Consider the following 27,905-nt stretch of genomic DNA (forward strand, 5'->3'; position numbering starts at 1 on the left):
CTCCTTATCTGACTTACTTGTTTTATCTCATAAATTGTAACTGATCACCATGATATTTTAAATGAATGCTATAAAAATCTAAAAATTGTATGTGGTTAAGTGTAAGAGAAGGCAGGCCAGCCAACCGACCGACCGACCTACCTACCTACCTACCTACCTACAGGCTGAACGCCATGCTCATATGGGAGGCAGGATTTCAGCTGAAATTGCAGCACTAGTGTGGAATTATAAGGGGTGTGTTCTAAGAAGTGTAGTGAGCATCTAGGATGGCACGACATGCAATGTCAACATGTGAACGTATACAAAATCAAAGTGATCTGGTTTGAACACAAAAGCAGTACAAGGAGACAGGAACTGCTGATGACTTGCCTCACAAGGTCATCCCTGCATTGTACTGTCAATGACCATTACCTTCAAATTTCAGCTCAGAAGAACTCTCAACGTAATGCAACCATGCTGAATAATGATCTTCGAGCAGCCATAGATTCTGCCTTCGATTCAAACTGTGAGAAACAGGTTGCACGAAGTACAATGTCTCTCTCGATGCTCATGGAAAGACTCAGCTTTAAAAAAAAGCGGGGGGGGGGGGGGGGCCACAGTACAGATGGGCTTAACATTATGCTGAATGGTCTCTTCAGAATTGGCATAAAGACCTTTTCACTGATGAGTGTCAAATAAGCCTGGTTGACAACATGCTTGGAGGAAATCTTGTCTCAGACACACTGTCCAGCATATGCAGCGAAGTGGTGGTTTCCTAATGTTTTGAGGTGGCATTATGTAGGGCCACCATAAGCCATTCCTAGTGATGCAGAGCAACATTATGGCTGTACGATACAAGGGTGACATCTTTTGACACATAGTGACACTGTATCACCAGTACTTTGGAGGAGAATTTGAATGGACATCCATTATGCAGTTCTCATTAATTACCTCCTTCGTGATTATAATATCGCTCAACTAGAGTGGCCCCCATGTTACCTGGAGATTGACCCTAATGAACATGCCTGGGATAAATTAACCCATTCCAGTCTGGGCTTGAACATCCCTAACAAACATTCTGGACTGGACATTTTTAAGGGTTTAAAAAAAATTAAATCTCTGTACCTGTAAGAGATATTTGCATAGTTATTTTATCTTTGTGCTTGTTTGAGGGTTTAGTGATGAAAAATGTAATGTTTGTTTCACGTCAGCAAGCACTTGAGATTTTAAAATTGTTTTATATATTACACCATGTTTTGCGAATAAACTCTAATAGTCTATTTATTTACAAGTAGTTTTACGTCACACCAACACAGACAGGTCTTATGGCGACAATGGGACAGGAAAGGGCTAGAAGTAGGAAGGAAGTTTCCATGGCCTTAATTATGGTACAGCCCCAGCATTTGCCTGGTGTGAAAATGGGAAACCACGGATAACCATCTTCAGGGCTGCCGACAGTGGGATTCGAACCCACTATCTCCCGAATACAGGATACTGGCCACACTTAAGCGACTGCACCTATCGAGCTCGGTGTACAGTTTTCTGAAATACTACTATATTTTTCCTATTTTGATCATGTAAAATGTTCAATGCAATTACAAAACAACAACAATTATGAAAATGATATAAAATAATAATTGTTCAATGATAATAGTAATAACAATAATGAAAATGAGAGCTCTTATGAAATTTTATTTATAAATTTTTATGTGATGATAGTGGCTCGGAAGGCGATGTTAGCGAAGATTCTCAGAGTGATGATGATATTGAAGGTATGTAATTATAATTTTATGCAGAAATGGAAATATTATTGACATTCAAATATGAATTCGAAACAACCTTTTACATTAATTATGGAATTCGTTTTACAGCCTCCCACATGTTCCCGCATTTCATGTTTGCATGAATACGTAAGAATATCTACATATTAGTAAAGTTTTCTGTTTTTCCCCTAGATATGAGGGATCACGATTACATAAAATATTGAAAATATCACTTTCATCAAGCACTTATTTGTTGCGAGAAATTTAGAGCTAATTGAGTGACGTCTACTAATGCACACTCTTCGATAATATCATAAATTCTCTGACTTAGACACTGTATTTACTTGTGTATTAGACCCCTCGGGCTTTTCGAGACTAACAAAACGAAAAGGAATCTCGCTTTTAAGACCTCCCAACGTAATTTGTCAGAGAAGAACAATGATTCCGCTTCGAAGCAAGTACAAGTCTTATGGCAGATCTGATGACATCGCACAAATTTGTGAATAGTTTCGTCCGTACGACCTACGCAATGAAAACACGTTTTGAAGCCATGCGGTACATCTGTGTTTCATAGTAAAGAAATGTCCGCCTCCGTAGCGTAGGCCTACTATAGCTCTGATGACGTCGCACAAATAGGTGAGTGGACCTAGCTTTGTGTCCGACCCGCGCATTGCAAGCATGCATCATTCATGCTGTATGTCTGTGTTTTGTAGTTAATAATGTCCACCAGCATAATGGTTAGCACAATTAGTTGCCATTCTCAGGAGTCTGAGTTTGAATCCCGGTACTGTACTGCCAGAGATTTAAGAATGGCAGGAAGGTTGATATGTGGTAAAAACGGTACATGTAACTCCCCTCCACTGGGTGTGTGTCTAAAAAGAGCTGTACCACCTCGGGGTGAGGAAACTAGTTTACTTTAGTTGAGAAATATTAGCGGCTGTTGCTATTTATATAGCAGGCAAGATCATTAACAAAGTGATCGTTTAATATCTCATAACTCGGACAAATATAGGTATTTTTTGAAGAGAAGTAAGTTTAAAACGTGATAAAAGCTATCCAGTTAAAACAATCGTTTTACTCGCCAACATATCTAAAAAAAAATTAATAATAATAATTTTATGTCCCCGCGTACTTTAAACGATTTTCGGAGATGACAAACAAAACATACTAGGGTATGCGTTAGTAAAAAAAAGAGACAACGAACGTATGAAATTAAACATTATGATAATAAAACGCATTACCAGCACACCTGTAGATATCCATAAATGCGGCAAACTTTCCTGTTATTCATTTTCATTTTTGCTGTCGAGGAACTTTTGGCACTATCCGGGCGATAACATATCTAACCTAAACAATGTGACTGTCTTATCTCATGGACAGCATTTTATGTAAATCCTGCTGTGATAAATGTAGAGAACAAGCATGAGATACACTTAAGAATAAGGGTTTGGGTTTCAACAGCCGCAGTTATTAAAAGAATGTTTCCAGTCACTATGTATTACATTCAGAAGTACAACTCATAACATACGGTACGCTAGTTATTAGCTGGTCGTTTGGCATGCCTTCTACAACACAGCTTTCTTCAGAAGAAGTGGGTTCTGCTACACATACACCAACTGGGAATATCAGAGAACATCTCCAGAAACCATTTGGGAATAGATTCACACTGTTTAGACTCTATAGTTGAGAACAGAACTATTTTTAAAGGGTTCAAAAAGACGGGACCTCGTATGCTCTCACTTGCAGTGCACGGATCAAAGAGAATGAAGCATGGCTGACGCAGCTGACGAGATGGCAGTGAAGATGACATCACTTGGAATGCCGACACGCCGGTAGCAAGGCATAGAAGTTCGCGGCGCAAGGCAATAATCAATCAGGTTTACTGTGTGGTAGGCCTACTGTTCAACTGACAGAGACTAATGACTGGCCATTAAGTTCTTTTGCATCAATATTGCACTATATGATAATACGATACCCTTATCCCTTTCTTCTATGGGGTCGAGTATGAAGTGAGACAAATCTTCACAGCGAGTTTTTACGACCGCATGCCCTCATCAGAGGAATTCATTAAATGTAACGAATGACGTGATATGAGTAAATAAAACTGACTATATTTACTTTATATGTAGGCCTAAAAGTCGTGTACACCATTTATTATCTTTTTACGTTTGGAAATACTGCCTTCCGACGAAAATAACCAATATAACTCAAATACATTCATGTTTATTAAAGAATAGTGTAGAATGTTCATACATACAATTTATAGCTCTTTATAGGCTAGAAGTTATGTTTTCGCTACACAAAATTTGAGATTATCACATATTGGACCCCCTTACTTTTTTATTAGCAGTTTAAGTGGGGGGGGGGGGGAGGGGGTCTAATAGGCAAGTAATTATGGTAATACTGCCATCTGTTGAAATATTCTCCTCGACCAGAATGCATGCATAGCTCATTCTCGATTGTTAGTGAACTGTCAAATCTTATTATGGACTATGATTGCAGCATCACCTAAATGTAATTTTGGCTGCTGTGAATTATGCTTGCAGTTACACTGGAAAGAATTAAAGAAGGCTAGTAATAGACGTCACAACCCACCAACCACTCAGCGAGATCTACACTGAATCACCATTGAGGAGTGGGACAATTTGGAACAAAATTACCTTCATGAACAAGTCGATAGTATTACAATAGAGTTAAACTAATGTATTATTAAGGTCCACCTTTTCAGTACAAAGTATACAGAGTTTAAATTACATAAATGATTAGGGACTAGTTTCGACCTAATATTAGATCTTCATCAACCTAAAGCAAAATTAAAACATAAGTACCGAAGAAATCAAACAATGTAAAGACACATAAGGTTTTGTAAATGTACATACCATGTGAGATATTAAGAAAAGAATTATAGAAACATGTAGCACTATGTTATAAAATAACTCCATGACAGAGATTCATAAAAAGTCCAGTGCGCATTAAAAATATGTTAAAGATAGGAACCCTTGAGTTTCTGGATAAGGAAATTAGTATATGTTGGCTCCTTTAAGATGCTGTTGTCCAATTGAAGAACAACTGAGCCAAAGTCATGTTGTTTATTTACAATTAAAGTCCAGTGCCTCGTACAGCATTAAAAAGTTGTTAGGGATGGAAATCTTTCAGTTGTAGGTCAAGGAATTCAATATATGCTTGCTCCTTAAATGTGCTGTTGTACATTCGAAGAACAACTGGGACGAAGTTACATTGTTTTTCAAGATATTCATAGACATAAAAACACATAGATGCTAGAAAGGCTCTTCTGTTTTTTGGAACTTGAAGGAAGGTGATTGTTGTGCTTGAAGGCTTAAGAATCCAGAGATGCGCTACACTATGTTAAAAAATAGAGATCCATAAAAAAGTCCAGTGCGCTGTATAAAAGTAAAAAGTTGTAAAAGAAATCCTTAAGTTGCTGGTCATGTAAATCAAAAAAGGCTGGCTTCCAAGCAATGCTGCTGTTCATTCAGAGATCAATTGAAATTGTAGTAACATTGTCTTCACAAGATGTTTATAAACTTGATATATATGCAGATGCGACGTATGATGCTAGAAGAAAGTTCTTCTGTTTCTAGAATCTTGAAGGACGATGGATGTTATGTGAGGAGGATTAACATATATGGAGTTAAATAAAGGTGGATAGAAATTCGCAGTCAATGCAGACCATACGTTTGGCTCTGAATAAATGACAGCAAAGAAAGAAAGAAAGAAAGAAAAAAAATTAAGTCAGGTGGAAGAAAATACTTAAAAATAAATAAAGCTGCCTCCACTCTTGTCAACCTTAACAATATTGACCCGCACATAATATTTACGCTCCAATCTGAATATGAACAAAGAATAAATTTTTTTAACTTGACCATCATTAGGCAACCAAATTCCTTAAAATTCAATATTTTCAGAAAGCCTACCCAAACATCTTCCACTATTCGTCAAGATTCCTCTCATCCACAAATCCATAAAAGAGCAGCTTATAACAGTATGGTTCATCAAGCCTTTACTGTCCCAATGACTGAAAGTGATCTTAAAAAAGAATTGAAAAATATTTGTATGATTCCTAAACTCAATGGATACAATAGTTCTTTCATTGAAGGTATTATCAATAAACACAAACATCATCCTGTAACCACTCTGATAGAAGAAAAACCAAAAGTTTCTTTATTTTCTATCTTTACGTCCAATAAAGTTATTTATAAGGTCACTAATGTTTTTAAAAAACATGATGTTAAAATTTCCTTCAGAACCAACAATAATAATGCTACAGTCTTACACAACTCATCATCTATTAATAGAACTAACTGCTTTTCGAAATCCGGTGTATATAGAGTAAAATGCAACAGCTGCAATTTTTCTTATATTGGGGAAACAGGAAGACTTTAAAATACGATACTTGGAACATGCCAATGCCTTAAAATACAATAATTTTCAGCAGTTGGTCAACAACATGAATGATTATAATCATAATTTTACAGACATTAAACATGATATGGAAATTCTCAAAATTATGAATAAAGGACCCCTCCTTAACATATCAGAGAACTGTTTTATACATCTTGACCAATATTTTAATCCAAAATTCAATCTTAATGACATTTCCGAAAAACTGAACATTCTTCTTGACCCGTTCATTCAGTTTTTCAGACAATCAAAATCGAATATTAAAGGTCCGATTTTTCATTCTATTTACAGTACTTTGCTTAAACAATCTTCCATAATTCCACATCCCTCAGCCCCGCCTTAATAACCTCTTTCCCCCTTCCCCCCCCCTTCCTTTTCTCCTTCTATTTCCTTTCCTCTAGTTTCTCTTTTCCCTTCACCTCCTTCTCAAGATCTCCTTTGAACCTCACCTACCCCCAATTCTCTCTTCAACTCATTACGACACAAAATAATTCCTATATGACATATTTTTTAAGTATTTTCTTCCAACTGACTTAATTCTTTCTTTCTTTCTTTCTTTCTTTCTTTGCTGTCATTTATTCAGAGTCAAACGTATGCTCCGCATTGAACTGCGAATTTCTATCCACCTTTATTTAACTCCATATATGTTAATCTTCCTCACGTAAGAACCATCATCCTTCAAGATTCTAGAAACAAAAGAACTTTCTTCTAGCATCATACTTCACATCCGCATATAAATCAAGTTTATAAACATCTTATGAAGACAATGTTACTACAATTACAATTGATCTCTGAATGAACAGCAGCATCGCTTGGAAGCCAGCCCTTTTCGATTTACATGACCAGCAACTTAAGGATTACTTTTACAACCTTTTATTTTTATACGGCGCACTGGACTTTTTTATGGATCTCTATTTTTTAACATAGTGTAGCACATCTCTGGATTCTTAAGCCTCCATGCGCAACAATCACCTTCCTTCAAGTTCCAAAAAACAGAAGAGCCTTTCTAGCATTTATGTGTTTTTACATCTATTAATATCTTGAAAAACGATGTAACTTCGTCCCAGTTGTTCTTCGAATGTACAACACCACATTTAAGGAGCAAGCATATATTGAATTTCTTGACCTACAACTGAAAGATTTCCATCCCTAACAACTTTTTAATGCTGTACACGGGGCACTGGACTTTAGTCGTAAATAAACGACGTGACTTGGCCTCAGTTGTTCTTTAATTGGATAACAGCATCTTAAAGGAGCCAGCATATACTAATCTCCTTATCCAGAAACTCAAGGATTCCTATCTTTAACATTTTTTTAATGCGCAATGGACTTTTTATGAATCTTTGTCATGGAGTTATTTTTTAACATAATGCTGCACGCCTCTATAATTCTTTTCTCTATATCTCACATGGTATGTACATTTACAAGACCTTATGTGTCTTTACATTGTTTGATTTCTTTGGTATTTATGTTTTAATTTTGCTTTAGGCTGATGATGACCTAATATTAGGTCGAAACTAGTCCCTAATCATTTATGTAATTTAAACTCTGTATATATTGTATTGTAAAAGTGGACCTTAATAATACATTAGCTTAACTCTATTGTAATCACAATTCAATACAGATCTATCATAATGAAATTTCATTTAAGTCGACAGTATGCCAAGACAAATACAGCCAAGCATCAATGCAAGAGGACATGTTACCTAGTATTAAAGGTCACAATAATAATAATAATAAAAAAATTAATGTTGTAATGGTCCACCTTTTAATGTTTCTGAATTACATTACTAACTAGGGACTAGTTTCGACCTTAGCTGGCCATCTTTAGCCTTAATGTAATACATCTAATAACTAAACAAATGTACAAACACACAAATGACATAAAAACAAATATACAGACACACAACTGACATTAAAATCCGGAATGAACTATGTGAAAAATTTGAAAAATAATAAATTAGGCTCTAAGTTCATCTCTGGAGTATGCTCATCATCCAGACTCTTTCTTACATTAATATTCATAGAATTGTTAGTTCCATCACTGCTAATCATTATAATTTCAATTGCAAAATAGGAACTGGTAAATGTTGATTCTGTATCAGATCATCAATCATCAAATCTACTCGAGTGGTGTTAGCAGTATGCAAGCCACTGGACGCCACTGTAAATAACCACCAGCTGACACAGAACTGCTAGATGGTGTTTCCACATCAACCAACTTAAGTAAAATGAAATGTTCCCGTAGTGCTTGTTAAAATCATGCTGAATTGCTGTTGGACATTGTCAGGATGGCTCATGAAGATAAGGTTAAAACTGACACATTCTTTATTTGTAGCTGGTATAAATTTGCAATTCATTGTGGTGTCCATGAAGTTAACCTGAATAAATGACAGATAAAATTAAAATTAATGAATTGAAGGAGAGAGCGTGTTAGTCAAATGGCATAGGTTATACGAGACTTACCTCTCATTGCGGTATATGGTGCATGGCCTATTGTTGTGTGTCTCGTACTAATGGTTGTGAGATTCAAAGGAAATGGAAGGGGCGGGGCAACGAAAGACAGGCGGGCCAAAGGGAGACGGGTTGGGGCAAGGTGAGAGATCAGGGAAAGGAGAAGGGTTGAAGGGGAAAGGGGGGATTAAGGCGGGGCTGAAGGATGTGGGAAAAGAGATGGCTGTCGAGGGAAGGTGCTGTGAATATTATAAAAAACTGATTTACGACTTGTTGATTTGACATTTCTAAAAGTGGGAATTAGAAGGTCAAATAGAATATTTGGCTTTTCTGAAATGTCATTAAGATTATGATTTGGGTAATGTTAAGGAGGGGTTCTTTGTTGATGATTTTGAGAATTTCTATATCTTGTTTTATGTCTGTGAATTTGTGATTATAGTCATGCATATGCTGTCCTACAGCTGAAAATTTATTGTACTTCAGAGCATTGACAGGTTCCGAGTACCTTATATTAAAATTCCTCCTGGTCTGTTCGATGTAAGAAGAATTACAACTGTTGCAAATAATCCTGTATACTCCTGATTGTGAAAAACTATTGAACTTGTTTATGGACATGCCATTATGTAAGACTTGCGCATTCCTATTGTTGGTTTTGAAAACTACTCTTTTTTGCTTTATAAAGATGTTGATCATCATCATCATCATCATCATCCTAAACCATCTCCAGTTTCCTGGGTGTGGTATATAAGCCTCCTCCATCTCATCCTGTCCTTGTACCATTCTTCCTCCATCAAGATGTCCCAATCATGACTTCGCAGCAGTACATCAAACTAAATCTATCCATTTCCTTCGTGGCCTTCCCATGGGTCATCTTCCTTCTACTTTTCTGTCAAATTCCTTCCTTGCAGTTCTGTTTACTGACATCCTCTTCATGCGACCAAACCACTTCAGTCTTGATATCTGAATCTTATTGAGGAGAGTATCATCTATTCCTACTTCTTCTCTAATTTTCTCATTCCTAATCTTGTCTTTCCTGGTTTTCTGGATCATAGTGCGTAGGAATTTCATTTCAGCTGCCTGAAGTTTGGAATTATCTCTACTGGTCAGTGTTGTGGTTTCAAGACTGTATGTAAGAATTGGTGTATAATAGGACTCGTACAATGTCATTTTTGTTTTCATGGGTATTTGCTCATCCCACACCAGGTGTCTAACCTTGTGGTAAAATTGCGTTGCCTTATTGATTTGATTGTTCACCTCATGTTTTGCTAGATTGTCATTTGATAGAATGCTACCCAAGTATTTGAAAACAGGAACGCTGTCCAGTTGGGCTTCATTTAACATGACTATCGGTTCTGCTCCTTCCCCATACACTTTCATCACCACTGTCTTGGTCTTGCTGATGTTTAAAGCATATTTCTTAAACTCCTCATTTCTGCTTTGCATTCTCTCTCCCAATTCCTCTTCTGAGTCACTCCAGATCGCAACATCATCTGCAAATGTGAAGACTTTGATATCTTCATGTTCTTTCCTTTTAATAGATTTCGTTACTACATCCATCACAATAATAAATACCGGTAATAGTGACAATGAGCTGCCCTGCTGCAGTCCTCTCTTTGTTTCAAACCAGTCCGACAAACCACATCCTACTTTAATACAACTATTCCCACTATACAACATTTTCACTTTGTCTATGAGGCTGTCTCACACTTGAAGTTCTTAAAAGATGTTGGTGACTTTGTAAAATTGTTCATTGAATGTAAAGATAGAAAGGGAAGAGTTGTTTTATTTATCTTTTTTCAAAGTGGTAGAGGGGCAATATTTATATTTATTGATTATTTTCTCAATAAAGAAACTGTTGTATCCATTAGATTTTGCTATATTACGAATGGTGTACTCATTTTTGAGGTCTCTTTTAGACATTGGAACAATGAAGACTCGGTACACCATGCTGTTGTACGCTGCTCGCTTGTGAATTTGGGGGTGTGAAGAAACTTGACTGATTGTAGTGACTGTTCGGGTGGGTTTTCTGAAAATCTTATATCATAAGATTTCTGATAATAGTTAAGTCTAAAAAATTAATTTTCCATTCAATTTTGGATTCAAGTGTGAATTTTATATGCGGTTCAATGTTATTTAGATTAATGAGGGGAGTATCAGCGTCTGTGATGCTCTCATCCATAATTACTATGGTGTCATTTACATATCTTGGCCAGAAAAGGATGTTGTAGTAATAATAATAATAATAATAATAATAATAATAATAATAATAATAATAATAATAATTAAGGGCCTTATATTTTGGTGAAATAAAACTGTTGATTTCGGTGTTAAAACTCACACTATTTCGGTAGGTATTTCGTGAAATAAATTGTCATACTGATCGATGTTTCTTGTGAAATATTCCTTATGGTATGGGGTAAATCTAACTAATTTTGTGATTAGGGGTTTTAAAGTGAACACTTGTAATGTATTAAATTGTTATTAAACCTTAGAACAACCAAATATACAAAATGTTGTAGAAATAAATACTGGTAGACCTATATAAATCACTGAAACCTCAAAATGAAGTTAGGCGGAAGTTAGGAATTATACGTAGCCTACACGTTTTTGCCAGTCCCGCTGTGTAGGGGTAACCTGCCTGCCTGTCGCCAGGAGGCCCCAGGTTCGATTCCCGGCCAGGTCAGGGATTTTTTCTCGACCTGAAGGCTGGTTCGAGGTCCACTCAGCCTACCTGATTAGCACTGAGGAGCTATTGACGGTGAGATATCGGCCCCGGTCTCGAAAGCTCAGAATAATGGCCGAGAGGATGCGTCGTGCTGACCACACGACCCCTCGTAATCTGCAGCCCTTCAGGCTGAGCAGCGGTCACAGGGCAGGCCAAGGCCCTTTCAGGGCTTTAAGTGCTGTGGGGTTTGGTTTGGTTCTACATGTTTTAACATTTTTAATGACTTGTCTCCAAAGTAAAAAGCTACGCATGGTTTCAACATTATCAGGATTTAGAGTTGTGTGACAGTCAGAAAGTATGTTTTTGTAAACAAAGCAGCCCCTTTCGCTGACCACATTAGACGTCGGAAACCATAATACTTGCGAACACTTGATGCAAATTCTCCTAAAACTTCACTAACAATGTCTTCTTTCTTCTCTTCTATCAGACGTGCTTTCACTGCATTTTGCAAAGCCATATATCCCTGGAAGATATTCATGGATATGCTGGTGCTGTCCGGCCGGGGATGAGTAACTCAGACGGTTAAGGCGTTGGCTTTCTGAGCCCAAGTTGGTAGGTACAGTCCTGGCTCAGTCCAGTGCTTAAATACGTCAGCCCCGTGTTACTAGTTTTATTGGCGCGTAAAAACCTCCTGCGGGACAACATTCCGGCATCTCCGAAAACCGTAAAAGTAGTTAGTGGGACGTAAAAACAATAACATTATTACAACTCAACCAGACGATTTATTTATTTATTTATTTATTTATTTATTTATTTATTTATTTTTGCTCTTTGCTTTACGTCGCACCGACACAGATAGGTCTTACGGCGACGATGGGATAGGAGAGGCCTAGGAATTAGAAGGAAGCGGCTGTGGCCTTAAAACCCCGGCATTTGCCCGGTGTGAAAATGGGAAACCACGGAAAACCATCTTCAGGGCTGCCGATAGTAATCTCCCGATTACTGGATACTGCCTCCACTTAAGCGACTGCAGCTATCGAGCTCGGTGCGATTTATTTAGAATAGGCCTACTAATATCATCATATTTTATAATAAAGTCGGTATTATTTATCTTCCCTTTTATATTCATCCATGTCCTCATGCCAGGATTATCCAATTTTTCTACAGAAATGCTGGCTTGCATGAATGCTTTTGTTGTGTCTATTACAAATTGCTATCACTTTTCAACTCCTCTGCGATGTGTAAAGTATCGCCAATTGTTATTTGCCGCTTAAAATTATTTTCATTTGCTTCATTCTTCTTCTTTTTGTGTGTTTCTGATTCTCTACAGTATTTATCGCACGCATCTCTTCGTTTTCACGTAATGCGAACATTACAGTACTTACACATTAGAATCTTTCTTGCAGCATCAAATACATAGAACGCCTCACTGTTGTATTCCTCGGCCCTTGGAAAAACTGTTGTGAATTTAGTTTTCAGCATTTTTGTACTTAAATTCTGGACATCTGCTGATAAAGGTTCATAAGTGGCGAACTTTCAATGCGAAAGAGTATAATGCGCACTGCTGTATCTACAACCGATCTTGCTACGACCACAACACCATTTGCTGTAATCGATAACAGATATTGATTTTTAATGATTGCCTTAGAGATCGCGGAACTGAATACACATACTTCCGAAACACAGGGCTGATCGCTTTGTGTGCATTTGTGTAGAGAATATACAGCGCTATCAATCAACTGAGAAGGAAACTACTATAGTCAAGTTCTCAAGAGCATTTAAACGTTTATTGGAGATCTTTTCCGATACGATTTCGCATTTTTCTTACCAAGTGAGCTGTATTTCGTGATTATTCGCACGAATCGCGTAATAAACAGATTTCGCGATATTTCGCGAGTTCATTTTGCTAAAATACGTTACGGTACGGTACCAAAAAGGTCATATAAAGGCTAGAAACAAGATATGAAAAATTTCGTGCTTATCGCTATTACAAAAAAATACGGCCCCTAATAATAATAATAATAATAATAATAATAATAATAATAATAATCCTGTATACTCCTGATTGTGAAAAACTATTGAACTTGTTTATGGATACGGCATTATGTAAGACTTGTGCATTCCTAAATATCGCCCCTCTACCACTTTGAAAAAAGAGAAACAATACAACTCCTCCCTTTCTATCTTTACGTTCATGAACAAAAATACCAAGTCACCAACATCTTTAAAAAGCACGATGTAAAAGTAGTTTTCAAAACCAACAATAGGAATGAACAAGACTTACATAATGCTACATCCATAACTTTGACAACATCCTTTTCTGGGCAAGATATGTAGATGACACCATAGTAATTATGGATGAGAGCATCACAGATGCCGCTACCACCCTCATTAATCTAAATAACATTGACCCGCATATAAAATTCACACTTGAATCCAAAATTGAATGGAAAGTTAATTTTTTAGACTTAACTATTATCAGGCACCCAAGCTACTTAAGATATAAGATTTTCAGAAAACCCACCCAAACAGTCACTACAATCCCTCAAGATTCTTCAAACCCCAAATTCACAAACGAGCAGCGTACAACAGCATGGTGTACCGAGTCTTCAATGTTCCAATGTCTAAAAGAGACCTCAAAAAGGAGTTGAACACCATTCATAACATAGCTAAATCTAATGGATACAACAGTTTCTTTATTGAAAAAAATAAACAATAAATATAAATATCGCCCCTCTACCACTTTGAAAAAACAGAAACAATACAACTCCTCCCTTTCTATCTTTACGTTCAATGAACAAAAATACCAAGTCACCAACATCTTTAAAAAGCATGATGTAAAAGTAGTTTTCAAAACCAACAATAGGAATGAACAAGACTTACATACTGCTACATCCATAAACAGGTTCAATAGTTTTTCAAAATCGGGAGTATACAGGAGTATTTGCAACAGTAGTAATTCTTCTTACGTCGGCACACTGGGAGGAATTTTAGTATAAGGTACTCCGAACATGCCAATGCCCTGAAGTACAATGAATTTTCAGCTATAGGACAGCATATGCATGACTATAATCACAAATTCACAGACATAAAACAAGATATGGAAATTCTCAAAATCATAAAAAAAGGACCCCTCCTTAACATTACTGAAAGTGAAAGCTGCTTCATTCATATAGATCAATATTTTAACCCAAATCATAATCTTAATGACATTTCAGAAAAGCCAAATATTCTATTTGACCTTCAAACTCCCATTTTTAGAAACATCAAACCAACAAGTCATTATTCAGTTTTCATAATATTCACAGCACCTTTCCTCAACAGCCATCTCTTTTTCCACATCCTTCGGCCCTGCCTTAATTCCCCCCCCTTCCCCTCCAGCCCCCCCCTCCTTTCCTCAACCTCTCCCCTTGCCCCGCCCCTTCCTTTTCCTTTGAATCTCATAACCATTAGTATGAGGCACACAACAATAGGCCACGCACCACATGCCGCAATGAGAGGCAAGTCTCGTATAACCTATGCCATTTGACTACCACGCACTCTCCTTCAATTCATTAACTTTAATTTTATCTATCATTTATTCAGGTTAACTTCATGGACACCGCAATGAATTGCGAATTTATACCAGTTACAAATTAAGAATGTGTCATTTTTAACCATATCTTCATGTGCCATCCTGACAATGTCCAACAGCTTTTCAGCATGATTTTAACAAGTACTATGGAAACATTTCATTTTATTTATGTTGGTTGATGTGGAAACACCATCTAGCAGTTCTGTGTCAGCTGGTGGTTATTTATAGTGGCCTCCAGTGACTTGCATACTACTAACACCACTCGAGTAGATTTGATGATTGATGATCTGACTACAGAATCAACATTTACCAGTTCCTATTTTGCAATTGAAATTGTAATGATTAGCAGTGATGGAACTTGCCATTCTATGAATATTAATACAAGAAAGAGTCTGGATGATGAGCATACTCCAGAGATGAACTTAGAGCCTAATTTATTATTTTTCAAATTTTACACACAGTTCATTCCAGATTTTAATGTCAATTGTGTGTCTGTACATTTGTTTTTATGTCAATTGTGTGTTTGTACATTTGTTTAGTTATTAGATGTATGACATTAAGACTGAAGATGGCCAGCCAATGCCGAAACTAGTTCCTAGTTAGTAATGTAATTCAAAAACATTGCATATTATAGTATTGAAAGGTGGACCATTAAGACATTAATTTCATAATTATTATTGTGATCACAATTCGATAGGATCAAAACCATGAAGTTTATAGCTTATGACAGTATTAAAGTTACTAGTGTATAATCTATTCAGTAATTTAAATTGAGAAAGCAAAGCTATTTTGTTGTAGAGGCTCTCATTTGTTATTTTGTTGGGCAATAAATAATGCTGATATGGTACCTCTGGACATTTCTCGTTTTTATTTTTGTTCTTAAAGAGTTGGGAAATATTTGGACTGAGGTGATTAAAAACTATTTTTGGAGAGAGACAGACAGAGAGAGAGAGAGAGAGAGAGAGAGAGAGAGAGAGAAATGAAAACAGGTGACTTGCCAAAAAGTTTAGAAAAACATTTCGTACCTCAAAAGTAATCACCAAAACTAGTAAGAATTTATCCCACTGGGTGATGAAAGAGCCAATCCAATTCTTGAAAATATCTGGCAGACTGTCAACGAAATCACATCTGTACCCGGTCACACATCGTCCTACGAAGAAAACAGATACCCACGAATGTCTTTCTTCAGCTTAAGCAGGAGACCATAACCAATGCACAGCATTATGACAATACACTGCAGAAACAGAGGCGCATTATAAATCAAAACACCCGGGCATGCTAATGAACACCATTCTCCTTCTTCATGACAATACCTACTCCCACACTGCCAACTCTATGAGGAATAAACTTCATAGATTTGGAGAAACTCTTCAACATCCTCTCTACTGCCAAGATCTTTCCCTATGCAATTTTCACATCTTTGGGGAGCTAAGAAAGACATATGTAGACATCAGTTTACATCGGATGACGTGTGTGAGTGGGGTACAAATGTGGTTCTGTTGACAGCCTGCCAGTTTTTTCAAAACTGGGATGAACAAATTCATCACTCAGTGGGATAACTGTCTTATCAGTCCTAGTGGTTACTTTTTATCAGGTGACCCATTTTCATTTGACTGCCTCCCCCCCCCCCCCCCCCCCCAACACACTCTCTATCGCTCTCCCTATTTCACATGAGTAAAAACAGCATTCATACTTGGATTTTTTGGAAAAATGAATGTACTAAAATGCAAAATATCTGAATTCTTGAGGCATCTCTTATTACATCTTATAATACCTTGATTAAAAAAATAAAAAAATTAACAAAAAAAAAAAGGACGTCAACTTGGTGAAACTTTAAGCAAGTAAAAACAAATCATTCAAATGTGCAAGATATCTGAAAGAAGTTGGGTGCACCATTTGCCAATGAAAATGTTTCTAAAAAATATTAGGAAAAAAAGGACTTTATTTTAACAATGAATATCTTTCCTAGTAAATTACAATTTCAAACATTTTGACTTTTTTGATCTGTATTTTAAATGTTTGTCAGTACAATATTGTTGAGTGCATCATGCAATATTATAGTACTTTTAAATTAAAAATAAGCTGAAAAGACACTATCATACTGATTTCATATGTTTAAGTGCCCTACTTTTTTGTGTGTGAATGTCTTACATTTTTGAAGCTACTTATCGTATTTTCTGTTTAAGAATGTAGTTCATGTCTGTAACAAAAAACTGATTTAACAGAAGAGTGAAAAACTCTCATATGGTTGAAAATGGTAAACTAAACTAAACCGATTACAAATTATGAATTAAATTTGATAATTATCTTATTGATTGGTACAAAAAATTGTTCTTTTTAAAATTTTAATTTTGTACTTGAAAGAGTTTTGCAGACAAGCTCATAATATATGAGATGGCAGTGTTGGTTCATTTTAAGCCATTCTATTACATATTTTGTTACATGGTCTCCACAGAACAGTTAATGAGAACTTAAAATTTTACCCACCCATTAATGGAGGCTGTCGCATAGGCATCATCATCATCCCAGGTGGCTGTGGAGGCATCAGACCAGGAGGTGGTGGCAGAGCAGCCATTGGAGGAAGAGCCATTGGGGCTGGAGCAGGGGCAGGAGGAGGTGGTGGAGGAGCAGGCTGAGGGGGCTGTACTGGAACAGGTGGTGGAGGAGGCTGAGGCTTAGGCTGTGTCTTGGGCTGTGGAGGTTTGGAAACAGGCATTGGTGGAGCTGCACCTTTGGTGCCTGGAGGAGGAGGAAGGGGTTGCATGGTCGAAGTTGGTGGTACTGGAGGCATGTTTGGACGTGCAGTCACTGGTTTAGGTCCAATTTTCTCCTTCTCTTCATCTGGTAGTAATCCTTTCACTTTGTGAATCTGATGTATTTGCTCTTCCAGAGTGATATTTGCTCGAGCTGCACGGGTTGCAGCTTCCACACTAGATGTATGGCCATCCCATGTTACCTGAGGAATGAAAAGGATATTATCACATTTATCAGATACCATTATAACTAAAGAGATATAAATTGATAACACAACACTTGTAATGTATACATAATGAAAGGAGAAATGGAAATGAACTGCCTATATACAAAGTACATCACACAGGCAGTGGGTTGTTTCCATTACTTGACATGTAACAAAGTTTTAGCTGATGATGTGAAGCTTCAGTGGCTTAGTAACTGAGTAGAAGCAATAATTGATTTTTATACACTTATTATTCAGCACTGCAAGTGCTTTGGACTATTATGGCTGATCTAGATAAAGCCAGTATGTTTAAAATGTGTATTTTTCACTACAAAAGTCTACCAGATAACTGCATTACAGCCTTCGTGAATACAGCAGGATCAAATGATTAGTTTATGCTCTATGAAGTCAGTGAAAATGAGAATAAAATAAAAGTGAAAACTATGTTCAGATTGTAAACAAGTGTAAGGATAGTGAGAAATAGAGTTGTTCATTATCTTGATGGTTCTACATCAAGAATGAGTTAATCTCAACTCAAAAAGCAAAAGAATAGATTACCTCCATTTGACAGTGCCCCATTTTATCTATATATTACTTTTTTATGAAAACTAACGTCAGTCCGTCCGGCCATTCTATCCGGTCGATTTCCTTCATTTAAAAAAAGAAGAAAGAAAGGTATTCATGCACAGATTTGTCAAATACTACAAATCACTTAACTTCCGCCTTCCTCGAATAATTTGAATTTTTCAAAAAAAAATTCTCACTGAAGCAATCATATCTTTGGTTCTAATTGAGGTACGCAGTTTGTTTTGGTCTAAGAACACTCAGGCTATCCCATGTACGTTTTTTTTCTTCTCATTTAAAGACTATGCACTGTTCTTAGAATTTTTTTTTTTTTTTTTTTTTTTGCTAGGGGCTTTACGTCGCACCGACACAGATAGGTCTTATGGCGACGATGGGATGGGAAAGGCCTAGGAGTTGGAAGGAAGCGGCCGTGGCCTTAATTAAGGTACAGCCCCAGCATTTGCCTGGTGTGAAAATGGGAAACCACGGAAAACCATTTTCAGGGCTGCCGATAGTGGGATTCGAACCTACTATCTCCCGGATGCAAGCTCACAGCCACGCGCCTCTACGCGCACGGCCAACTCGCCCGGTCTCTTAGAAATAGATAACATAGTAAGTAACATAGTTTTTAGTATACTCAGAATGTAAGATAATAATATTGAGTTAATTTATTTTGCCTCACATTAGAATAAGTTGTCATTTAAGCTAGTTAGTAGATATATTCATTAGTAGGGGCCTCATTTTTTGGTGAAATAAAATTTTTGATTTTGGTGTTAAAACTGACACCATTATGGTAGGTGGAAATAAATGGAAATAAATTGTCATACTGATCAATGTTTCTTGTGATATCTTACTTATAGTATGGAGTAAATCTAACTAATTTCGTGATTAGGGGTTTTAAAGCGAACTCTTGTAATGTATTAAATTGTTATTAAATTTTAGAAGAACTAAATATACAAAATGTTATAGAAATAAATACCGGTACATAAATCACTGATACCTCGAAATGAAGTTAGGTGATCTGCCCTGTAATATGAATTTATACATAGCTTACATTTTTTTACGTTTTTAATTACTTGTCCACAAAGTAAGCATGGTTTCAACATTATCAGGATGCAGAGTTGTGCGACAGTCAGAAAGTATCTTTGTGTAAGCAGAGTAGCCCCTTTCGTTGACCACATTAGACGTCTGAAACCATAATGCTTGCGAACACTTGGATGCAAATTCACTGTGGTCTTCTATCAAACCTCCTAAAACTTCACTAACAATGTCTTCTTTCTTCTCCTGTACCAGATGTGCTTTCACTGCATTTTGACCTGAAAAATGTTCATGGATATGCTGGCGTTGCCTGACCAGGGAGGAGTAGCTCAAACGGTTAAGGCGCTGGTTTTCTGAGCCCAAGTTGGCAAGTTCAGTCCGGTGGTTTTTGAATGTGCTCAAATACGTAAGCCCCGTGTCACTAGTTTTACTGGCACGTAAAAGAGCTCCTGTGGGACAAAATTTCAGCATCTCTGTGACTCCGAAAACCATAAAAGTAGTTAGTGGGACAAAAACAAAAACAGTATTATTACTCAACAGGTGATTTATTTACAATAGGCCTACTAATACTGTCGTATTTTACAAGAAAGACAGTATTATTTATCATTCCTTTTATAATCATCCATGTCCTCATGCCAGGATTATCTAGTTTTTTCTATAGGAATGCCGACTTGCATGAATGCTTTTGTTCTGTCTATTACAAACTGCTCTCTATCACTTTTCAACTTCTTTACGATGTGTAAAGTATCGCCGATTATTATTTGCCACTTAGATTTATTTTCATTTGGCTTCAGTCTTTTTCTTTTTTGTGTGTGTTTCTGATTCTCTGCAGTGTTTATCGCACGTGTATTTCCGTTTCCAAGTAATACGAACATTACAGTACTTACACAATGGAATCTTTCTTGCAGCATCAAATACGAAAAACGCCTCACTGTTGTATTCCTTGGCCCTCGAAGAAACTGTTGAGACTTCAGTTTTTGGCATTGTTATACTTAAATGCTGGACATTTGCCAGTAGCGAACTCTCACTGCCAAAGAGCATAATGCGTACTGCTGTATCTACGACCGATCCTGCTACGACCGCAACGCCATTTGCTGTAATTGATAACATATACCGATTTTTATTTATTGCCTTAGAGATCGCAGAATTGAATACACATACTTCCGATACACAGTGCTCATCGCTTTGTATGTGTTTGTGTACAGAAAATACAGCCTATCAAGCAACTGAGAAGGAAACTACAATAGTCAGGTTCTCAGAAGCATTTCAACGTTTATTGGAGAGCTTTTCCGGTACTCCTGCCATTGCATATTCAAAGAGCAAACAGCTCGATGCGTAGTGTTGTTCCAAAGAACGTTTGCTCAGCTGCCTTCGAGAGTGAGAAAGTTTGTTGTTACAGGGACTCTCTCCCTATCAGTCGTCTCCAGCGAAAATGGGTTTTATATTGTAACTTGTGGAATCTTTTATTTGATGAACACTCAACACCTATTCTTACATAATGTTGTTTCTTCTTCACACCTACTCACTCACTGTATTTACAGAACTAGAAAATATGTTGTGTTCTACGAACATTTCATATAAGATGCCGTTTTACACAAAGACATAAACATTCGATTTTTTAGAGTAGTTTCACTTTTAATTATACGTGTTGCTAGGAAGATAAAGAATGCTAAGCGGATGTAAGAAAAACGGAAGTTAGAAAATGTGAAGCAATTTTATACAGAGTCCAATATGATGACGTGTGGTCCTTCTACAACAAAAAAAGACGACTCCTTGTGCACGAGAATTTTTCAGTGACGTGTGGTCCTTCAAATACAAACAATTTTGAAGTGATTCCTATTACTAGTGATTGTTTATTCTATGCAATTTTTTAGTGTTTATAAGGTACTGAAGATAGACATTGAAATACGTTCAATTGTTGTTGACAATATTACCAAAAACTGGCTTGGATATCAGAACTTTATTATTGGTGACGAGTCCTATGGACAAAATATCCGTACATCTCTGTGCCAGCACACTGAAGGTCAACAAGGCTTCTAATATTCCTAGCGCATTTCTAAGGTCACTGATTATAAACGTGTAATGCTTGGTAATGGACAGAAACGTGGACATGCTGAACTTCACAGTGTGTGCGAGTTGTTTTCCGAGTACCACTTCAGAGTTCACAGGGAAAATAGTGATGTAATAATGGATTACGGATCTGGTCACATGATTCATGACTTATTATTTACTGGGGATTTGGACAATGGACATTATAATATTTTGGAAAATAACAATATTTCTTCAGTAGCTGACAGGGAACACCAACCTAACAATACAGTTGTTACTCCACTTTAAGCCACTTTAACAGGTAACCGTGAGTCAACTGCTAAGACTGTGAGAGAGCGTAATCACAAAACTGATAATCAGAAATTTAAGATTGCTTCAAGGTGTGCTGTTTCAGATGTTATTCCAAATGTAGGTGGTCTTAAAGAGGTTTGTCAATATTGCTTTATTTAAAAGTGAAGTTTACATTAGAACAAGGCTTTTCATTGTGGAGTGCCATGCAAAGCATTTGTCTGCCAAGGAGTGCTGCTTCAAGCATGTGCAATCATTACCAATTAACTGCCTGTCATGTCAACATGACCTGAAATCTTTTTTGACAGCTTTTGGCTGTTCTGGATACATAAAAGGGTGCAAAATTTGGAAGTTCCTTCTTTATATCGACTGTTGTCCTGCACATCCTGCAGATGTTTATTTGAGGAATGTACAATTAGAATTTCTGCCTATAACTGCACAAACATGCTGCATCATATGGATTTAAGTCACTTTATAGGAAGAACCTGGTGTAGTGAATTTTATTCCTTATGGATGCTGGAAAGGCTCCATCACTTAAAGTTTCAATCTTGGATGTGCTTCACTTCAGTGCAAAGTCTGGGAAGGCTGGAAAACAGAATACCATCTCAAAGAAGTGTGGAGGAGATGATGCAGAACAAACAGGTGTCAAGTCTCCCTCCAATGGCAATGATGATGAAGAGGAATAAGAAAAAGAAGAAGATTGTGAAGTGATGCCTACCAGTGCTGAGGGAAGTGCAACAGTGGACATTTTACATAGATATCTGTACGGGAGGGGGGTTGAACTTAATTTTCATAACCTTTATGAACTTGAAAAGTTTGAGGACATTAGAGATGAGACGTGTTTGATTCTGGACTAATTTGGAATACATATGTATTAATGTTGAGGCACATTGATAGTATCATATAATTCTCAATAACTGCACTTTTTTTTTCTTACAGAAATATTGCTCTTTAAATTCGGACTGGTTTGAAACAAAGAGAGGAGTGCAGCAGGGCAGCTCATTGTCACCACTTCTATTTATTATTGTAATGGATGTAGTAATGAAATCTATTAAAAGGAAAGAACATGGAGATATCAAAGCCTTCACATTTGCAGATGATGTTGCGATCTGGAGTGACTCAGGAGAGGAATTGGGAGAGAGAATGCAAAGCTGAAATGAGGAGTTTAAGAAATATGGTTTAAACATCAGCAAGACCAAGACGGTGGTGATGAAAGTGTATGGGGAAGGAGCAGAACCAATAGTCATGTTAAATGAAGCCCAACTGGACAGTGTTCCAGTTTTCAAATACTTGGGTAGCGTTATATCAAATGACAACCTAGCAAAACATGAGGTGAACAATCGAATCAATAAGGCAACACAATTTTACTACTAGGTAAGACACCTGCTGTGGGATGAGTAAATATCCATGAAAACAAAAATGACATTGTACAAGTCCTATTATACACCAATTCTTACATACAGTCTTGAAACCACAATACTGACCAATAGAGATAATTCCAAACTTCAGGCAGCTGAAATGAAATTCCTACGCACTATGATCCAGAAAACCAGGAAAGACAAGATTAGGAATGAGAAAATTAGAGAAGAAGTAGGAATAAGATTAAGATATCAAGACTGAAGTGGTTTGGTCGCATGAAGAGAATGCCAGTAAACAGAACTACAAGGAAGGAATTTGACAGAAAAGTAGAAGGAAGACGACCCGTGGGAAGGCCACGAAGGAAATGGATAGATTTAGTTAAGAATGATGTACTGCTGAGAGGTCATGATTGGGACAAGTTGGTGGAGGAAGAATGGTACAAGGACAGGATGAGATGGAGGAGGCTCATATACCACACCCGGGAAACTGGAGATGGTTTAGGATGATGATGATGAAATTCAGGTGCAGATCACACATAAGCCGTTCATATCGTGGTTTCGTAGTACATTGTTCCAAAGATGCACCAACAGCGGTTTTGTGTCACGTGACTTGTCAACGGCTAAGACCTTGCTCTGTCGCTCACTTCCGCGTTACTGGAACCTCATGGTGTGGAAATTGATTAATACTTTGTGTTCTGTGCAAAGAAGCATCAGTGGTAAAGGGTACTGAATTTTAAAAAGTTTGCAGTCACTTACTGTGAGTGAGAAACTTAAAGTTGTAACAGGAGTTGAAACTACTATTGGAAATCATGCCGCCAGCAGAAAATATGATATTAATGAATCATGTATTTACGACTGGAGGAAGATGAAGGAAGCTATTTAAAAGTAATGCTGATCGTACAGCTTTCCGAGGGCAGAGTGCACAGTTTCCTGAAACTGAAGAACGGCTTCATAACTATGTGACTGAAAGACTTTAACGAGGTTATGGTGTATCGACTGAAATGTGTCAATCAACTAAAATCATTAGATATCACAAAGGAACTTAAAAAGGAGGGGGTTTACTGCAAGCCATGGGTGGATAAGGAAATTTCATCGAAGAAACAAATTGTGTAAATGAAGACGTAGTCTATTTCATGTCTCCCTGTTGTCTAGGAAGAAAAGTTGACAGCCTTTCATCGCCATGTTATTTGTTTGCGGAAGCAAAATTCCTATTTGCTTTCTCAAACTGGGAATACTGATCATACACCCATTTGTTTTGAAATGCCACTATACTCCGAACGGCCCCACTTCAAAATGGACATTTTGGCAGATTTTGGCTCCGTCTGGTGGTTATGAGGTGAAGCATAGACATCCAACCAATCCCAAGCTGCCATTCATATCGATTTATATCGGCAGAGCACGATCTCGAAATCTAGTTGCCAACTCTAATATTTACATTCACCACGTGGTTAACCTATCTCGCTCAGCGTGTATGGTATTCAGTACGGTTCGCGATCTTTTGCATTTTCCTTCAGTAATTAGTGTGTTTTTCATATTGTTGGAGAGTTCCTGTGACTCTGAGATCAGCAGAATGTTCCCTTTGTAGGCCATAACCTCTTTCTGTGCCAGCCATTAGCGGTGAGTGATGTGTTATTTCCTCATTCTCTTTTATTCTTAATAAAATATTCTCTCTTATTGTCAGATGTTAGCAAGTGTTTTTGTGAAATTGTTTTCAATCCATATTCATTAGTTTTTCTGAGTACGGTACTTCATTTGACAAGGGCTATTTAACGCGGCCGTATTACATCCGCTGTTCCCGCGGGTGTAGCGCGCTGGCAACAGAGGAGAGGCGATGCTCATTTGTTTTGCGAAACTTCAATTTAGAAGTAAGGCCGTGCGGAGTATATACAATACCGTTCACATTAAGGGCTCTAAAAGTGTTACTATATGGACAGGTGGTAATGAAAAACAACGCTGCATGGCAATGTAATGCATGTTAGCTGATGGAACCTAAATTCCTCCGTATGTGGTTCCGAAAAGAAATGTGCCGTCTGGTATTTTTGTTCCAAGCCAAGAATCTGGCTGGATGGACAGTGAGCTATTGAGAACTGGGTGAAATGTGTTTGGCAATGTTACTCGGTAGCTGTATTGCATAAGAGGCGCATGCTAGTTCTTCGAAGAGGTTCTCTTCAATAAGGGGTCTGATTTTATGCTCTATAATTCTTTCATAAAATTTAAGTAATAATAATAATAATAATAATAATAACTTAAATGTTTCCACCTTTTCAATACAATATATTCACAAAATTACAAAATTATACGGTACTAGTTTCGACCCATCTAGGGGTCATCATCAGCCGTATTGGAGCAAAGATCATTTGTGGCGAAATCCTAAGACAATATTATTTTAAAGAATAACAAGTGAAATGAGATGTTATGGTAATAGTTAATAATACAAGGAATATACATAATAAGAGGTTTTTAACAAAGAATAAAGTATAAATGGGGTGTTGTAAAAATTATAATCATGGAAATCAGTAAGTTCTTGTATTGAAATGAAATATGGCTTAGGAAGAGGGCTTAAGGTGGGGCTGAAGGGTGCGGGAGAAAGTGTAATTGTCTTGGAAAAGTACCTTTGATTAAATTTAGGATTGAGTTTAGGTTGGCTGCATTATTGTTTCTGAGGAAAGTGATAAATAGATCGAAGAGTATGTTGGGTTTCTCTGAGATTTCATTGAGATTGTGACTGGCATTAAAGTATTGGTCTAGGTGTATGTAGTAATTTTCCATTATGTTCAGTAAAGGGCCCTTGTTTGCTAATACGAGGATGTCCATGTCTTGTTCAATATTGGTGAAATTATGGTTATAATCTTGCATGTGTTGGCCGATGGCTGAAAACTTGTTGTATTTTATTGCGTTAGTGTGCTCGTGGTATCTGATAATGAAGTTTCTCCCGGTTTGCCCGATGTAGGTTTTTTACAGGTGGTACATTTGATCCTATAAACTCCTGATTTTAAAAAACTGCTGGTCTTGTTGATGTGTGAAGTATTGTATAAAACATTTATGTTCTTATTGTTGGTTTTGAAGGCTATTTTAACGCCTTGTTTCTTAAAGATGTTGGTTAACTTGTAGATATCATTGTTGAACGTGAAGGTGGAAAATGTTAGAGGTTTGGTTATTTCTTTTTTGAGGGTAGTTTTTGGGCGATGTTTGTGTTTATTGATTATCCTTTCTATAAAATGATTGCTGAAGCCGTTGAATTTTGCGATTCCGCGGATTGTGTTGAGTTCGTTTTTTAGATCTTTATTGGACATAGGTATGCTGAAGGCTCGGTGAACTAGGCTGTTGTATGTGGCTCGTTTGTGGGACTGGGGGTGCACTGAATCTTGGCGAATGGTGGAGGCTGTTTGAGTGGGTTTTCTGAAAATTTTATAACTGAAAGAATCTGAGTTTCTAGTGATGGTTAAATCTAGAAAGTTGATTTTTTGATTTGATTCGGATTCTAGTGTGAATTTGATATGAGGATCAATATTGTTGAGTCTTAAGAGGGTGGTGGGTGCGTTAATTGATTTCTCGTTCATGATTACAAAGACATCGTCGACATATCTGGCCCAAAAGAGAATGTTTTCGAATTCGTTGTCAATTTTGGTGTATTTGAGGAAGTCCAGGTATATTTCTGCTAAGATACCTGAGGACGGTGACCCCATTGCCAAACCATTTTGTTGATATATGACATTGTCAAAAGTGAAGAAGTTATTGTCGATGATAAGTTTTAATATTGTGATAAAGTCTTGTATCTCTAGTTTGCTTAAGTGGCTGTTTTTGTTTAAATTGTTTATAATTATCGGAATTAATTTTGATACTTGTATGCTTGGGTACATGTTTACAATATCGAAAGAGTGGATGGAGTGATCCGGTTGCAAATTGAACTTGTTTAGTTTTTCTACTAGCTCAGATGTATTTTTAATAGACTTTTTGGATAAGAATTGATAATTTTTTCTTAAGAAACATTGGATGAATTGTGATATTCTGTATAAGGGGCTCGGTCTATAGTTGATAATTGGCCGGATGGGAATTCCGGTTTTGTGAATTTTGGGAAGAGCTTTAGCAGTGGGGAGTCCTGGGTTCATATGTATGAGTTTGGATTTTTCCTGTTCGGTAAATAAAAATGAAGTGTTTTTAAGAGTTTGTTTAAGTAGTTTTTGAATTTTTTGGGTGGGGTCTTTTTTGATTATGGAAAATGAGCTGTCTGTGAAAAAGTTTTTTGTTTTTTCAATATATACTTTTTTATCCATGATAACTGTTGCATTGCCTTTGTCAGCTTTGGTTATGATGAGTTCGTTGTCTTTAATTTTCTTCTTGAGGGCGTATATGCGCTTTTGTTCAGCAATTTTTTCTTTACTATTGAGGTTATTTGCGGGGTTGGTTAAATTGTGGAGGATATCAGTCAGTTTCCTTTTAACATCGGTTCTAACCTCATTTTGCGTGTCTTCCGGTATTTTGCTGATGGCTAGCTCTGATTCTGTGATCATAGTAGCGGCTATGTTGAGGCTGTTCAAGTTTGGCCAGTTGTGTTTCGGTCCTTTGGATAAAGTTAAGTGTTCACTTTCACTTAAGGGCGTGTTAGATAGATTTACAACAGCTGGATGAAACTGCGTACGAACGAACGTGTTACTATTGGAGTTTCTAGTTTGTTGGTTATGTAGTTGGCAGTTTTTTAGCCTGTTGAGTTTATTCTCCAAATTTGACTGTTTTTTGGCTAGTTCGTAGAATAATTTGTTCTCTACTTCTTGATAGAATAGTGTCCATTGTG

General features: G+C 37.0%; 1 protein-coding gene across 1 annotated transcript in view; it reads right to left on the reverse strand.

Annotated features, from left to right (window-relative positions):
• Nucleotides 1-27,905, reverse strand: part of Sf3a1 (splicing factor 3a subunit 1) — a 164,122-nt gene that overhangs the window by 24,170 nt on the left and 112,047 nt on the right. The window contains exon 11 of the mRNA XM_067139124.2: nucleotides 17,345-17,813. Coding sequence (XP_066995225.1) covers nucleotides 17,345-17,813 — 469 coding nt within the window. The remainder of the gene's footprint in view (nucleotides 1-17,344; nucleotides 17,814-27,905) is intronic.

The sequence above is a fragment of the Anabrus simplex genome, chromosome 1, assembly GCF_040414725.1.
Source record: "Anabrus simplex isolate iqAnaSimp1 chromosome 1, ASM4041472v1, whole genome shotgun sequence".
NCBI lineage: Eukaryota > Metazoa > Arthropoda > Insecta > Orthoptera > Tettigoniidae > Anabrus > Anabrus simplex.